The sequence below is a fragment of the Dendrobates tinctorius genome, unplaced genomic scaffold (assembly GCF_039654945.1).
Source record: "Dendrobates tinctorius isolate UK_male_01 unplaced genomic scaffold, ASM3965494v1 ptg000107l, whole genome shotgun sequence".
In the NCBI taxonomy this organism is placed as follows: domain Eukaryota; kingdom Metazoa; phylum Chordata; class Amphibia; order Anura; family Dendrobatidae; genus Dendrobates; species Dendrobates tinctorius.
The window spans coordinates 21,575,075-21,590,898 of NW_027361775.1; the positions used below are offsets into that span (position 1 = coordinate 21,575,075).

Here is a 15,824-nt window from a genome sequence, read left to right on the forward strand (position 1 = left end):
CTACCTTGTCTAACACTACATCGGTGATTTGAGGGAGACCCTCCGGTTTCTGCATGCTTGCCACAATAAACTGAAAACCAAGTAAGAATTCTCGATCATAACTTTTCTTCTCCTCTGGATTCAGAGGTTTCCAATTTTCTGGAGAGAAAGACAAATCTGGTGAAATGTGTAACTGGGTGTCCGATAATACAAAGTCTGATCATATCTGAAAGGGGCAGGGACAAAGTGTGCATGTTAAGTCAAGTCTTCAGCCCTATGATAAAAAGTTAAGGAATGTTAAAGAGGTTTTATTTCTGCCACAGAAAACCACTGAAAAATTAAAAATAAATTGCAGTGACAGGAGATATCGGTCTACATAATTTTCAAGAGAAAAACTACAATCACAAATTCAATACAGACCATTTACTAAAACCAAAGAGACCAAAAATCTAAATCTTAAACAAACCGGTCAATATTTACTAAGCAGATCATTCTTAAATGGCCAGAAAAGACATGGAATGTGCCTTACCCTCTTTGTATTTGTACTTAAGATCTCCAGGCTTTATATTTTCAGCATCCAGCTTGTCTTCCTTCTCTTCCCATGTTTCGTCCTGCTCCTCAACAGGGACGCTGGGGGTCTGGTCAACTTCAGGAGCGGCTGCAGGTGGGTTAGATGCTGACTCTGCAGCTTCATTAGTACCATCACTTGCCTAAAGGGAAAATACAGAAAGGAAACAATTTATCCTTGTTCATGAACAGGTCCAGACTGCATTCTAGCCTTCATAAAAGTCACTGAATTGTAGTGCAGCTGCATATGATTGTCCAGCTGTTGGAGTGTGGAGCCCACATTAGAACACCCCACAGAAAAGGCAGGGACGGTTTGTTACCGTCTCTGCCTTCCCCATTGCTAATGGAACTTAAATGGTTGAAATTGCCCAATGCTGAAGAGTATAAAAGGTTTGTGAGTAAATAAAAAGAGAAACACATGTCCAACAGCAATTTTACTTCTGATCTGACGCTACCAGTCACATTAGTGGTGGACCAAGGATTCCCTGAATGCAGTAGGTGGCAAACCAACCTGTTAAGACAGTTACCCATTGTATTGTAAAATGTCTATGGTGGGAAAGTCTTAGTTACTCACCGGTTAACGGTATTTTTCGGAGTCCATGACAGCACCACCTGAGAGAGGGGATCCGCCCTTTAGGAACAGGAAACCTACAGATACAAAAGGGTGGCACCTCTCCCACGCATCAGTTGGATTACAGAGCACAAGAGGACTTCCAAGGTTAATGCATGATTTATGTACAGTATTCTTTACAATTATAACTTTTATCACCAGTGGGTATATACAAGAAAAAAGACGTGCACACCCCAATTAAACTATAAGGGAGGGAATATACGGGTGCTGTCATGGACTCCGAAAAATACCGTTAACCGGTGAGTAACTAAGACTTTATTCGGTCGTCCATGACAGCACCATCTGAGAGATTTACAGAGAGTAATATCAGTTTTAGGGAGGGACTACAGCCTGCAGCACCCTTATACCAAAAGAGAGGTCTGTGGAAGCACCTAGGTCTAGCCTATAATGACTATAAAAGGTGCTCGGAGAGGACCAAGTAGCCGCCTTACATATCTGGTCGATGGAGACTTCTGATCTTTCGGCCCAGGAGGTTGCCATTGCCCTGGTGGAATGCGCCCTCAGCTTTCCGGGTGGCGACCTGCCCTTTGATGTGTATGCTATTGCAATCGCCTCTCTAATCCATCTGGCTAGTGTATTTTTTGATGCTCTACAACCTTTTCTGGGGCCTTGATGAGAGATAAATAGGGCATTATCTTTCTTCCAGGGATCAGTGACTGACAGATATTCTATGAGGCCTCTCCTGACATCCAGGGTGTGTAGTTTCCTTTCCTTCTCATTAGTTGGATTAGGGAGGAAGGATGGCAGAACTATCTCCTGTGTCCTATGGAAACTAGAAACTACCTTTGGCAAGTACGCTGGATCAGGTCTGAGTATTACCCTATCCTCTTTAAACTGTAAATAAGGAGGACACCTAGATAAGGCCTGAATATCGCTTATTCTGCGAGCTGATGTCAGAGCTACCAGGAAGGCTACCTTGAGGGACAGGATTTTTAGGGAAGCCGACGAGATAGGTTTGAATGGAGTCTCTGTCATAGCAGTGAGGACTAGGTTCAAGTCCCATGGCATAAACCTATCCTTCATTATTGGCCTGGATCTACCTGCTGCCTTAATGAATCTGCTTATCCAATAATTACCAGCAATGTTGCAGCTAAACAGAGCCCCCAAGGCTGACACTTGTACTTTAAGGGTACTGGTAGAGAGTCCCATGTCTAGACCTTTTTGTAGGAACTCTAATATCTGCATTATAGGTGCTGAATCCCCAGCGATTACTTCTGAGTTTTGAAGGAATTTTTTCCAAATCCTGACATAAATTTTTGTGGTAATGATTTTCCTACTTTTAAGAAGGGTGTTAATTAGGTCTGTGGAGAAACCCTTTTCTTCTAATAATGACCGTTCAAACTCCACGCCGTCAGATGAAGGCCAGCCACCTGAGGATGGAAGACTGGGCCCTGGGACAGGAGATCCGGGATGTCCGGCAGAACCCAAGGATCGGACACCGACATGGTCCTGAGGCATGAGAACCATGCTCTCCTGGGCCAAAACGGAGCGATAACTATCACCCTTGCTCTGTCTTTCCTGATTTTCCTCATCACTAGGGGTAGAAGAGATAGGGGAGGGAAGGCGTAGGCTAGTTTGAAGTCCCAGTTTATCAGGAAGGCATCTACCGCCAGAGGATTTTCTCTGGGATTCAGGGAGCAGAATTGTTCCAATTGAGTGTTGTCTCTGGTGGCGAATAGGTCTACCTCTGGATATCCCCACTTTTGAACAATCAGTTTGAATATGGAGGTGTTTAAAGACCATTCCCCTTGCTTTAGCCGATTGCGGCTTAAAAAGTCTGCCGTGATGTTGTCTTTTCCTTTTATATGCAATGCTGTTAAAGATAGGAAGTATTGTTCTGCTAGATGGAACAACCGTTCTGCTACCAACATCAGGGGTCTGGAACGAGTCCCGCCTTGGTGATTGATGTATGCCACGGTGACCTGATTGTCGGAGAACACTCGTACATGATGGCCCTGTAGATACACAAGGAGCTTTTTAGCCGCCTGTTCTACTGCCGTTAATTCTTTTAGGTTAGATGACATTCCTAACTGATGATGTTGCCATCGGTCCTGGACTAAAATTTCACCCATATGAGCTCCCCAACCGTAAGGACTAGCATCCATGGTGACTATGCGGGTTACGTTATACTCCCAGGGCACCCCTTTTAATAAGTTATCCTTGTGTAACCACCACTCTAGGGACTCCCTTGTGTTACGGGATAAGGTTAGCTGACCCTCCAAGTAACCTCCAAGGACTTTTTGATGTAATAAGACCTCGCTCTGTAGTTTCCTTGCATGAAACTGGGCCCACTGGACTGCCGGGATACAGGCCGAGAGAGAGCCTAGAAGGGACATGGCTTTTCTGAGGGACATGGTGGGATTATTGGAGGCGTTCAGGATCTGATAATGGAGGCGAACGAGCTTGTCCGGAGGCAGACGGCATTCCTGTTTTTCAGAATCCAGGGTTAGGCCCAAAAATTGTTGGACTTTCATTGGCTGCAACCGGGACTTTTTGACGTTCAGCAACCATCCTAACCGTTCTAGGGCAGACATTGCCTTTTGTAGCTGTTGTAAACAATGGTTTGCCGTTTTACCTACAATGAGAAAATCGTCCAGGTAGGGGATCACCAGAATGTTTGATTCACGTAGATGGGCCATGACCTCCGCTATCACCTTAGTAAACACTCGGGGAGCGACTGCCACTCCAAAAGGGAGGGCCGCATATTGGAAATGTCGAATTGACCCATCCAAATGAACCGCCACTCTGAGGAACCGCTGATGGCCTGCATGGATGGGTATATGGTAGTATGCGTCTTTTAAATCTAACACCACCATGAAGCAATTTTTGAACAGCAATTTTATTGCAGATTTAATCGTTTCCATCTTAAAGGGACGTATGACCAAAAATTTGTTGAGGGCTTTAAGGTTAATTATTGTCCTAAAGGAGCTGTCCGGTTTGCGGACCAGGAACAGAGGGGAGTAGAATCCCTTCCCCCATTCTTCCTCCGGAACCTCTATCAGGACTTTCTTAGCGCACAGGATATGAACCTCGGCTTCCAGGGCAGCTTGTTCTGCCGCAGATGACCTGAGAGGGGTGATTTTAAATTGATCAAGGGGAACCCTAGAAAACTCTAGTCGTAGTCCCACGGCTATTATCCCCAATATCCAGCTGCTATTGGAGATCAGAGACCAGGATGGGTAGAAGGCAGCTAGTCTCCCTCCTACCGGGGCAACTAGTCATTGGGGCGGCTTTTTCGTATCCCGAGCTGGACCTTCCTGGCGCCCTCCCCCAAACATGAATCCTGTACCTTTCCTTTTTTTATCATCCCATCTGCCCTGATCTCTGGACGGCCTTCTCCGGAAAACCCCTTTCCTGGCGAAGGGACGTCTGTACGAGGGGTTCGGGAGACTGGGAAATTTCTTTTTGTCATCTCCAGCTTTCTCCAACAATTCGTCCAAGACGGGACCGAATAGGTACTCCCCTTCGCAGGGAATGGAACAGAGACGGGACCGGGTTTGAATATCTCCTGGCCAGCATTTTAACCAGAGCGCTCTTCGCGCTGCATTAGACAGACCTGCGGCTTTTGCCGCCATTCTTGCAGAGTCTGCAGAAGCATTGGCTAAAAACGCTGCGGCATTCTGAATGATGGGTAAATTTTTCCGAATAGATGATCTTGATGCTCCATCTCTTAGTTCGGAATCTAGCTGATCTAGCCAGACCATCATGGATCTGGCTGTACAGGTGGCAGCTACCGCTGGTCTTAACGCGCCTGCTGACATCTCCCATGTCCCTTTAAGGAAAGAATCCGCTTTCTTATCTAACGGATCTTTCAGGGAGGCCATATCGTCAAATGGTATGGCGGATTTTTTAGATGCTTTGGCTACTGCAGCATCTAGTTTCGGGGCTTTATCCCATCTATTTACTACCGGGTCCTCGAAGGGGTATCTCCGCTTAAAGGCTGGTGGCATGGAGCCCCTTTTTTCCGGTCTCTTCCATTCTCTATCAATTAGGCTCTGAACCTTTTCGTTTAATGGAAAGGCTTTACGTTTTTTGGGGTCCAACCCCCCGAACATAATGTCCTGTGCTGAGAGTTCCTGTTTTTTGTCCGCTACCCCCATGGTGGACCGTATAGCTTTCACTAATTTGTCCATCTGGTCTAAGGGGAAGCAGAACCGGCTAGAGTCTTCATCCGAGAAAGACGACGAGGAGGCCGAGGAGTCCGAGGAATTGTCCCCCTTCCCAGGGGCGACTGAGGCCTCCGAGCCTGAACCACTAGCCTCTCTTCTCCTAGAAGGTTCTCTTTGAGGTAAAGCTTTCATTTCTGCCCTGATCATGTCTCTCAGGTTTGAAGTGAAGTCAGGTGTCTCTTCCGCTACCTGCATAAACGGGGGAGAGTATAAGGGCCTGACAATCTACCCCTGGACTCCCTGTCCTTAATAACTCCTACTGTCTGCCGTATGCATGGCTGGCATAATTTTTTAGGGTGGCCATCTGGAAGGGGGGAACTACAGAGGGCACATTCCCTGTGTTTCTGTTTTCCCGTAACCTTCTTCCCCTGAAAAAAAGCATAAAGGAACACTGCATCAGGGTACATTCACGGAGATCTCTTACCCATGCAGATGAGGCAGGTACCGGATCACGGAGGGAGGCAGGGGGGTCCTTTCTGGAGGAACTTTCGCGGCTCTGGTCGCTGGTTCGTTTCTGTCTCTTCTGCTGGCCACTCGCCTGTTTCTGCGGGTGTTCCTGCGTCTCGTCCTGCTGGACTAAGGGGGCTTCCGACGTCTCCATTGCTGGGGCCTTCAGAAGCACCCCAGCGGCGTCCCCATCTGCCTTATATGGCCTCCTGTCCGGGTTAGCAGGCATACTGTCCTAGCACCACCCCCCGGCATTTGCGTTCCCTCCCCCATGCTCCGGCCCCCCTCGCCTTCGCCGGGTCGCCGCGCGACCCGCCGGCACCCGACTTCCGGTATCGGCGCCATCGCTCCGCCCCTTCCGCCGCGTCACTTCCGCCGCTCACAGAGCTCTGCGGGAGCGCGCGCGAAGGAGCCGCGCAGGCCCGCCCGGAGTGCCAGCACCCCCCGCGCCCGCCGCCATGAGCCCGGCCAGGAGACAGCACTGACCCGGAGGACCGGGCCTGGGGAAGCGCACCGGGGCATACCTACCAGGTGCTGGCTCTGGAGACGGCATCCACCGGACCCTTGCTCCACCTGCTTCGTCCACTGCCGTGGTGACCTACCCGGCCCCACCGTGGCGCTTCCAGGGACCCCGCACTGACCGAGGTAGGAGACCCCCTCGCTACCTGGGTCGGTCAGCCGGCCTGGGTATTCCATGATGATTCTGACGGACGATCTGTAGAGAGTCCTGTCCTCTAGGAACAGGAAACCAACTGATGCGTGGGAGAGGTGCCACCCTTTTGTATCTGTAAGTTTCCTGTTCCTAAAGGGCGGATCCCCTCTCTCAGGTGGTGCTGTCATGGACGACCGAATAAAATTACTTTCAAAGGTAATGTTTCCTCAACGCTCTTATAGTCACCTGGCCACTGCAACCAATCATCAAACATTCCTTTTGGTGAAATAGGATTTTTAAATAAAAATGTCCAAGAAGTATAATTTATCCTTGCGGACATTGACATGCTAAGCATGCCGACATGAGACTTAAGCCCCCCCGTCAGACACCGCGATCTCGCTAGTGAGATCGCTGCTGAGTCACAAGTTTTGTGACGCAACAGTGATCTCACCAGCGACATCGCGGTGACACTTATCAGCTACCGGCCCCCCTGCCGGGTATCGCTGATCGTCCTCGAACGCCCTGGACATTTTTTTTGATCGTTGGTCTCCCGTTGGCCAGTACGCATTGCTGCGTGCGATCAGCAAGCTGGAGCCTGGTAACCAAGGTAAACATCGGCGCTTAGAAACCAGATGTGTACGTTAGAAACCAGCGCGCTGGTAACCAAGGTAAACATCGGGTTTCTAACATACACAGCGGGTAACTAAGCGACATGCATCGCTTGTTACCCGCGTGTCGCTGGTGCTGATCGCTGGTGAAGCTGCCTTTTTGGCAGCTCACCAGCGATTATGTAGTCACACCAGTGATCCTGACAAGGTCATATCGTTGTCGGGATCTCTGGTGCGTCGCTATGTGTGATGGGGCCCTAAGGCTATGTGCACATGGTGCGGATTTTAAGAAATCCGCAGGTCAAATGACCTGCATTTTTCCTGCGGATTTCTTCCTGTTTTTTCGCTGTTTTACTGTGGTTTTTGTGCGGTTTTCCAACTGTGGATTTGTAGAATGGAGCAGGTGGAAAACTGCAGCAAAACTGCACAAAAGTAGTCACATGCTGTTTTTTCTTTACCGCACAAAAACCGCGCAGAAAAATCCGCGGCGTGTGCACAGCGTTTTTTTTTCCATTGGCTATAATGGTACTGTACATCACCTACAGTTCTACTGCAGATCCGCAGCGGCAAATCCGAGGTAGAAACCGCACCGTGTACACAGGGCCTTAAAGCCGCAATACTCCTCTGGGAAATATGCAAATTGTCTCTTCAGAGAGGAAGAGGACTAGAACTCTAGTGCCACCTATTGGAAGTAGCAATCCTAAAAGTCAATGTCAACCCTTTAACGAGCCTTAGTTACATGACTTCGGATAAAAACCAAAACAGAATCTCAATTTGCAGACACTGTTTTGGGGACACTTTGCACTGACGAGGGGCAGTACTCCGAAACACAGTGTCTGCAAATTTAGATTCTGGTTTGGTTTTTATCCCAAGTCATGTGACAAGGCTAGTTAAAGGGTCAACAATGACTTTTAGGATTGCTACTTCCAATAGGTGGCACTAGAGTTCTAGTCCTCTTCCAGTCTGAAGAGACAAGTTGCATAAATACAAATGCACACTGGTCTCACCTCCTTGAATGCATCCAACAGATCTCCTGCCTCTTTCTTATTTAATTCCTTGATCTTCCTTCTCTTCTTGGGTGCGGAAACAGCAACTAAAAGGTCACAAAACTGGAATTTAAACAACTTCGCAATTGAAACAAAGAAAAACAAATACAACCTAGGATGTCGTTAAGAGCTTATAGCTCTGGCATGTAGATAAGAGCAAGAGTGCAGTGTAAAGGGCCTGTCACACTAAGCGATATCGCTAGCAATATCACTATAACTTGTGACGTTATAGCGATATTGCTAGCGATATCGCTGTGTTTGATACTTACCTCCGACCGGCTCCCCCGCTGGTTATCGCTGATCGCGCGAGAACGTCCAGGACTGTTTCTCGTCGTCCTGTGGAGCGACGAGCGTGGAGCCGGGCGGGAGGACGCAGGATTGCCTGGTGTGACAGGTAAGTAGCGACCCCCGTCCCCAGCGATGTCGCTGGTGAGATCTGCCTGTGTGGCAGCTCACTAGCGACCACTTAGCGATGTACCAGCGATCCTGACCGCGTCATATCGCTGGTACATCGCTAAGTGTGACAGTACCTTAAGTACTCCACTGCCATGCCCAACTGAGGGAGAGGCAGCAGGACGCAAAACAGTAATGTCATCCTTGGGCAAGTAGTTCATTAAATTAGATTGTGAAAGAGGAGAGCAATTTTATTGCAAAATGTCTAAGAAACTGCAGAACGAGAAAATTCTAATCTGACAGAAGCACAATACACCGGAAAAAAATCACCAAAGTAAAAGAAATTTTAATAAGCTTGCAATACAATCACCTTCACAAAGGCTATTATTTATAGGGTGTTATTATAAACTTAACTAAAAAGAAACTTTGAGAAATCCTTTCTCAAGACCAAAAGGATTTTGAATTCTATTGCCTACAGCTGATTGTCAAGGTTACCCGCCACTTTTATCAGCAGTGGCTGCTTTATTAGGCTATGTGCACACGTTGCGGATTCTGTGTTTCCGCAGCGGTTTTGGCCCTGCGGAAACGCAGCAGTTCCGCAGACATGGTACAGTACCATGTAACCCTATGGCTTTTCAAAACCGCTGTGCTCACGCTGCGGTTTTTTCCACGCGGTTTTGCTGCGGTTTACAAACAGCAGCATGTCAATTGTTTGGGCGGTTCCCGCAGCGGTTTCACACCTTTAACATAGTAGAGGTGTGAAACCGCAGGAAAACCGCAGGTCACTTTACCAGCGGTTTTACCTGCGGATCCGCGCGGAAAAAACGCAGGTGAATCTGCAACGTGTGCACATAGCCTTAGGCAAGGAACACAGTGCTTACAAGGGTTGTCAGGAAAAGCTTGCAAGCAGATGGCTAGCTCCAGGGGCTAGCCATGATCACTGGATCGGTCCAGCTTCAGTATCCTTGCACTCTTCAACTTCTGCTAAGGTAACGCAGCCTATACTTGTAGCACTGGAGCGCACACAGTTTGGACCTGCAGCATTCACCAATCCAGGCAAACAAGAAGCCTAGGGATTGGTGCGCTCCTGATGAATAAAGTTGATAAAACCACTTTATGCCCTCTCCTTATCAAGATATTCTGAACAATTACACCACATTTTCATTAATGTGAATAATATATTACCTGCTACAGGAACTTCTGAAGTCTGCTTTGCACTCTGTGAAGCCACTGGCTCTGGCTCAGCAGGGGGTTCCTTTTGAACATCCACTTCAGGTGTAGGATCAACTATCTTTTCTTCAGGCTCAGTGATGGGACTAACATGAGACTCCAGTGTATTCTGAGCCTCAGCTTCCTGAGGGTCTGGTGATCCCTCTCCGTTTATTAGAAGCTCTTCTGGTTGAGCAATTGGGGAATCTAAGGAGGGCTCAGAATGGCAAACAGAAGATGGTTCTGGCTCTGCAGGAGGCACGGTCGCTTCTTCAGAGAGCCCGTTGGTAGCTTGGAGCTCTACAGCTGGAACGCTCTCTGGTGGACTTTGCTCCTGTATAGATTCAGTAGCAGGTTCTTCTGCATCTATAGGACAAGAGTCTGAAGAAATCTGGGATGGAGCAGCCTCTGTGTGAAAGTCTATCTCTGGAGGGGTACAAGAACCCTCCTCTTGTGGCAAAGGAGATTCCTGTGACTCAGACACAAAAGTCAGGGTTGGAATTAGAGGCTCCGGCTGGGGTTGAATGATTGAAGCTTCAGTAACCGTATCTATGGGGTTAACACTTGTAACTAGAAGGTTTACTTCCGCCAGATTTGGGATCTCTTGAATATCGGTTGGAGGCTCTGGCAGCATGGATACCTGAGTTGAGTGGGTTTCTAGCAAGGGCACTTCCTGTGAATTGAGAGTCCCCGGCAAAAGTACAGACACCTCAGGAATAGTGTTATCAAGGGTCAAGTCTTGCTCACAAACTGGCATGTTCAAATTCGCTTCGGCAGGAGGAGAGGGTGAGGGGCTCTCTGATAGTTTGGTCAGCACTTGGGTGGTCTTTGAGCCATCATCTTAATGAAAAGATTACATAAGGGTTGCAGGTTAGTAAAGATACTAAAGGTGAAGAGTAGAGAAAGAAGGTCCTGTATGGTCATTAATAAAAGTCAAGCACAGCCCAACACATCAATAAGTTACACTAACAGGCATCCTCAGCCATGGCACTGTCAACACCTTAAACGCTGTGGTTGCTATTGACCAAAAGATCTAAAAAGGTTACACTGCCAGGAAGAGGGCCATTTATGATCCTGGCAGTACTGCAATATTGTGGGTACACTGGGCAGTATCCATGCACTGAAGTTAATGATCTCTCCATTGGAGTGTTTAGGCTACATGCCAACAATCAGGAATAGCAGTGTATTTTCACTGCCTCCGAAACACTACGTTCTAATCACCCAGTCAAAGTCGCATGTTCTTAGTGAACTATACGGCTTTAACGCATCTAATGACTGGCTATGGGGACACCATGCAGTGGAGACTAGAGTCTCTGCTGCCGAAATTAACATGCTGTGGCTCGTTATCCCACACCGCAGGCAAGTATACGCAGTGTTAAATAGAAGCACAGTGAGCATGGGTTTTCTGTACAATGCGTTTTGAACACAGCAAAAACGCACTGCATCCAAAACCCTGCTATTCTGATCGGAGACAAGCAGCCTATGAAAATCTTGTCTATGGCATAAATATCTGACATTGTAATCCGGAAGAGTGGCATGCTGAAACATTTGCAACCAAAAATCTGGCGCATTTTACAACTTTTTAGCAATGTTTGATTTTTCAAATGGTTTAGTGGAGCTAAGTAGTAATTAATAAATTGTGGAAACAATAGGTTTATTAATGGCACGACATGCACGTAGGCTTGTTGTTGCAAATTGAGCATTGTAATCACACTATGCCAATCACACCTACAATGTAACAGCTGATTGCTAAACAACCAAAACCTAAAAGGAAGATGGATAAGAGTGATAGCCACTTCTGGAGGCCATTTAAAAAAAAAAAACGTTTGAACTGCGTTTTCAAGTAAAAATTTGCACTGTTTTGCCTTATATTGCCTGCACATTCAGCAATAATGTGGTCTGTGAACATTAATCGGCTAAAGAACTATCCCATTGGACTGTCGGAATGAACAGGACGATTCTCAATCCACAGAAAGCAGAAGAAAATGATTTTTTAGCTAAAATACATGCATTTTAAGAAAAAAAGTCCTCAAACCGTTTTAAATCGGTAAATTACGTCTTGAATGTCATAGCAAATACGAGTCAAACCGCACTGAAGCATGACCAACACTGCCTATATTACAATGCAGGAAATGTTTGTTTTATCCGAAGATACACACAAAAAATAAATAAATAAGCGCACCTATCTGGGTAAATAGTAGGATACTTAAATTTTGGGTTTACCTGGGCGTACTACAACAGGCACATGGATGCTCTCTCCATTCGCCTGCACCTCAGAGCCTCCCGCTGCAGACTAAAAGGAAGAAATAAAAAAGCAATTACCATTTGTACTGCCTTTAATAGTTTAGGGTGTAGTATTTGTCACAGTGCATCAGGATGCCAGCGTGCACAAGCATTTATCATCCAAGAGGCCCCAACACCCAAAGTTTCACAATGGCTAGACCTAAAATTTGTCTTCCGAAGGCCAAACCATTGGAAAGGATGCAGAGCAAAGTAGTGAGTCTTTTGGGAATAAGTTAAATTACCTGTGGAGGTGTGGGGGTCGAAGAGGTCCGTCCTCCTGATAAAATCTCATCAGTGACGTCTTTTCCACCTTGGTTGGGATCTCTAATCCTTATCTGATTCAGAAATAAAATTTCCATTACAGCCCACAAGCTTTACAATACTGCATTCTAATTCAGGACACCTAGAGAACTCTGATATTTACAAGATAGATTACTTTTTTTTTCTTTTAGCTGTGTCACTGAAAAACATGGCTTTTAAAACAGAACAGGTTAAGGGTCATGCATCGGAATAAAAAAAAAAAAAAAAACAAAAATCTTCCGTGACCCAGCAACAGCCACGTGGAGAGAAAATATTGCAACATGTTGTAAGGGAAATGAAGGAGAGCCAAGCCTTCTCTGGAGAACGGCCAGAACCCAACCTCAGGGCAGCAGAGAGCGAAGGGCAAACAGACCCAGACTGTGCAGTTATAGTTGCGTCACCCAGTCACGCTTTGTACCAGTACACAGATGACGGGATCTACAGGTCAGGGAGGTAGGACATGCTACAGCCTATATAAACGTAGCTGAAAACCGGCCAAAAGAAGAAGTATTAAGGGAAATAGACATTGTGAAAGGTCTAGAAATGTGGCCGCACTGGAAGTAAGAGGCTAGAAGCACAGAAGAGTACATGGACCTCACCGATACCCGAGCTGGCAGACCTCTGTGATCATCTCGGAGATGCTATGAGGCGGAGTATCTGCTGTAATTACTGTGACTTTTCCTTGTAAATTCCTCCGTCCTTAGTAATTATTTGGAGATCACCTTTACAAGTCTAAGAAATGCTGGGGAAGGCCACACCAAGCCAGCTAATGTCACCAATCTCGTCGTCTGAACAGTCTGCAATGTGTCACCATAATGTAATTCAGCCCGACTCCAGCGTCTAGCAGTGTTATGTCATTAACCTGGTATCTATGATCCATTTATACCTCCACAACTGGAAGAACATTAAATACTATACCCCAAGCTTAACCCTGATATAATATAAAATCCTATACTCGCCTCCCATGCCGAAGCTGTTCCTGCGGTGCCAGCACTCGCTCTCCCCGGGGCTCCCATGCGATTGATGTGACACGTAACCCTGGCGCCTAACCAGCGCTGGCGTCACTTTCCCCCCAGTCTTCGGACAAATTGAACATGATGAGGAAGTTCGGGCTGCAGCTGATCTGTCTTCCTCTTCAAGTTCAATCTGTATGAAGTTGGGGACAGTGACGCCAGCGCTGATTGGATGCCAGGGTCACGTCACAAAAACTATACGGAAGCCTTGGGGAGAGCAAGCGCCTACACTGCAGGAACGGCGTCGGCACGGGAAGAGAGTATAGGCTTTTTTTATTTTAATCAGGACCAAGCGTGGGGTATGACACGTTGTCCAAGTAGTGGACAACTTCTTTAAAAGGAAAGAAAGAACGCTTTGTTTCACATCAGTACATCAACATCACTATAAAGACGGGGTACATGCAGCATGCCCCTCAGCCTCCTGCTTCTACCTAATGAGAACCTGATACCAGTTTAACACATTATTGCCCAGGGGATTTTCAGTTTTTTTTTCTCTCCTCACCATATTCCAAGACCCAAAACGTTATAATGTTCTCATTGAGACTGAGTTTTGACCTTATTAATTTTAGCAAACAATTTAATGATAAACGGGACTAAAGCGTAAATGGTCAGCGAGATGAAATTGTGAGCAAAAAATTTATGATTCCGAAATTGTTTGCTAGATTATGTTTTATGGCATTCATGGTGCAGTAAAAGTGACCATTCAGATTAGTCCGATTAAGGAGACTCCAAACTTGCATCAATTTTTTGTTATTTTACTTATGTGATACAAAAATTTCGCATAAGAAAAAAACAATTTTTTCTATGAGCCGCAACTTTGAGACCCATAACATTTTTTAATTTTCTGCTACTGGAGCTCAGATGAAGCTTGTTATTTGCGTGTCGAGACAAAGTTAATGATTTTTATTCATACAAGTCTGGGGTACATTTTTTTTTTTTTTTTAAATACACTAGATAATTATTTTATATTTTTATGGATATGGCAATGCCAAATATGTTTAAAGGCGATTAACCTGTAGCTATGGGTTAATTTGCCAGGTTAATAGAATTCTGAATCTGCCTGATGCCAACACGTTGAGCTCCACAGCCGGGAAGAACAGTCAAGCCTTCAACTATCACTTCTACAATATAGTGCAATACCACAGTACTGAATTAAATGAAACCACACGTCTCAGAAGGAAATAGCCCCTTTAAATGAGTTTGACTACTATTCATTTATTACCCAACCATGGATAGTGGGAAAAACAGGATTTTTGGGTTGCTTACCGTAAAATCTGTTTCTCGGAGCATTCATTGGGGGACACAGAAACCATGGGGTGTATGCTGCTGCCACTAGGAGGCTGACACTATGCAAAAAAAGGTTAGCTCCTCCTCCGCAGTGTACACCCCACCGACCGGCAGGGATTTCCTCAGTTAGTGAGAAAGCAGTAGGAGAAGTAACAGAATAGATTGAAAACAGAACAAACAACTCAACTGTAACCATTCAACCAAAGTAAGAACAGGAGCTGTAGAACATGGGAGGGTGCTGTGTCCCCCAATGAAGGCTCCGAGAAACAGATTTTACGGTAAGCAACCCAAAAATCCTGTTTTCTCGTTCGCCTTATTGGGGGACACAGAAACCATGGGACGTCCAAAAGCAGTCCCTGGGGTGGGAAACAAACTTCCATCAGGCCAGCGGACTCACCACCGCGGCCTGCAGAATCCTTATACCTAGGCTGGCGTCCGCCGAAGCGTAGGTGTGGACTCTGTAGAATTTCACAAACGTGTGAACCGATGACCATGTTGCAGCTTTGCAAAGCTGCAGCGCGGAAGCTCTGTGGCGTACCGTCCAGGAGGCACCCACCGCCCGAGTAGAGTGGGCCCTGATCCCCGGAGGGGCTCCGCGACGCTTAACTCGGTAGGCTTCCAAAATTGCCGATCTGATCCAGCGAGCAATAGTGGCCTTTGACGCCGAGTGACCTTTCCGCGCCCCATCTGGAATAATGAAAAGAGACTCTGTCTTTCGCAAGGAAGCCGTCCTAGACAGATAGACTCTTATTGTCCTAACCAGGTCCAGCTTGTTCAAAGACCGCTCTCGGGGATGAGTTGGACTCGGACAGAAGGATGGTAGCACGATATCCTCATTGAGGTCAAACGAGGACACCACCTTCGGAAGGAAGGAGGGCGGAGGCCGCAGAACTACCTTATCCTGGTGAAGCACCAGAAAGGGAGAGCGGCAAGAAAAAGCTGCCAATTCCGACACGCGCCGGACGGAGGTGATTGCCACCAGAAAGGCCACCTTCCAAGAAAGAAGAGAAAGGGAAACTTCCCTGAGAGGTTCAAATGGAGAACCTTGCAGAACCTCAAGAACCAGATTAAGATCCCATGGATCCACGGGCGCCCTGTACGGCGGAACCGTGTGAGCCACGCCCTGAAGAAAGGTCTTGACTTGAGGACGGGAAGCCAACGTTCTCTGAAAGAAAATGGACAGCGCCAAAACTTGCCCCTTCAAGGAACTGAGGGCAAGCCCCGCTTCCAATCCTGCCTG

The 15,824-nt window shown here is 46.8% G+C and overlaps 1 protein-coding gene across 3 annotated transcripts in view; it reads right to left on the minus strand.

Annotated features, from left to right (window-relative positions):
* Window positions 1-15,824, minus strand: part of EIF4G1 (eukaryotic translation initiation factor 4 gamma 1) — a 139,007-nt gene that overhangs the window by 26,131 nt on the left and 97,052 nt on the right. For 2 of the 3 annotated variants that reach the window (XM_073589230.1, XM_073589229.1), the window contains 6 exons: window positions 12,227-12,319; window positions 11,925-11,994; window positions 9,678-10,541; window positions 8,061-8,146; window positions 509-689; window positions 5-138 (listed from right to left, as the gene is read on the minus strand). In XM_073589230.1, the coding sequence (XP_073445331.1) occupies window positions 5-138; window positions 509-689; window positions 8,061-8,146; window positions 9,678-10,541; window positions 11,925-11,994; window positions 12,227-12,319 (1,428 nt within the window). Of the gene's footprint in view, window positions 1-4; window positions 157-508; window positions 690-8,060; window positions 8,147-9,677; window positions 10,542-11,924; window positions 11,995-12,226; window positions 12,320-15,824 lie in introns of all 3 variants that reach the window. The other variant, XM_073589228.1, reaches the window with a different exon arrangement.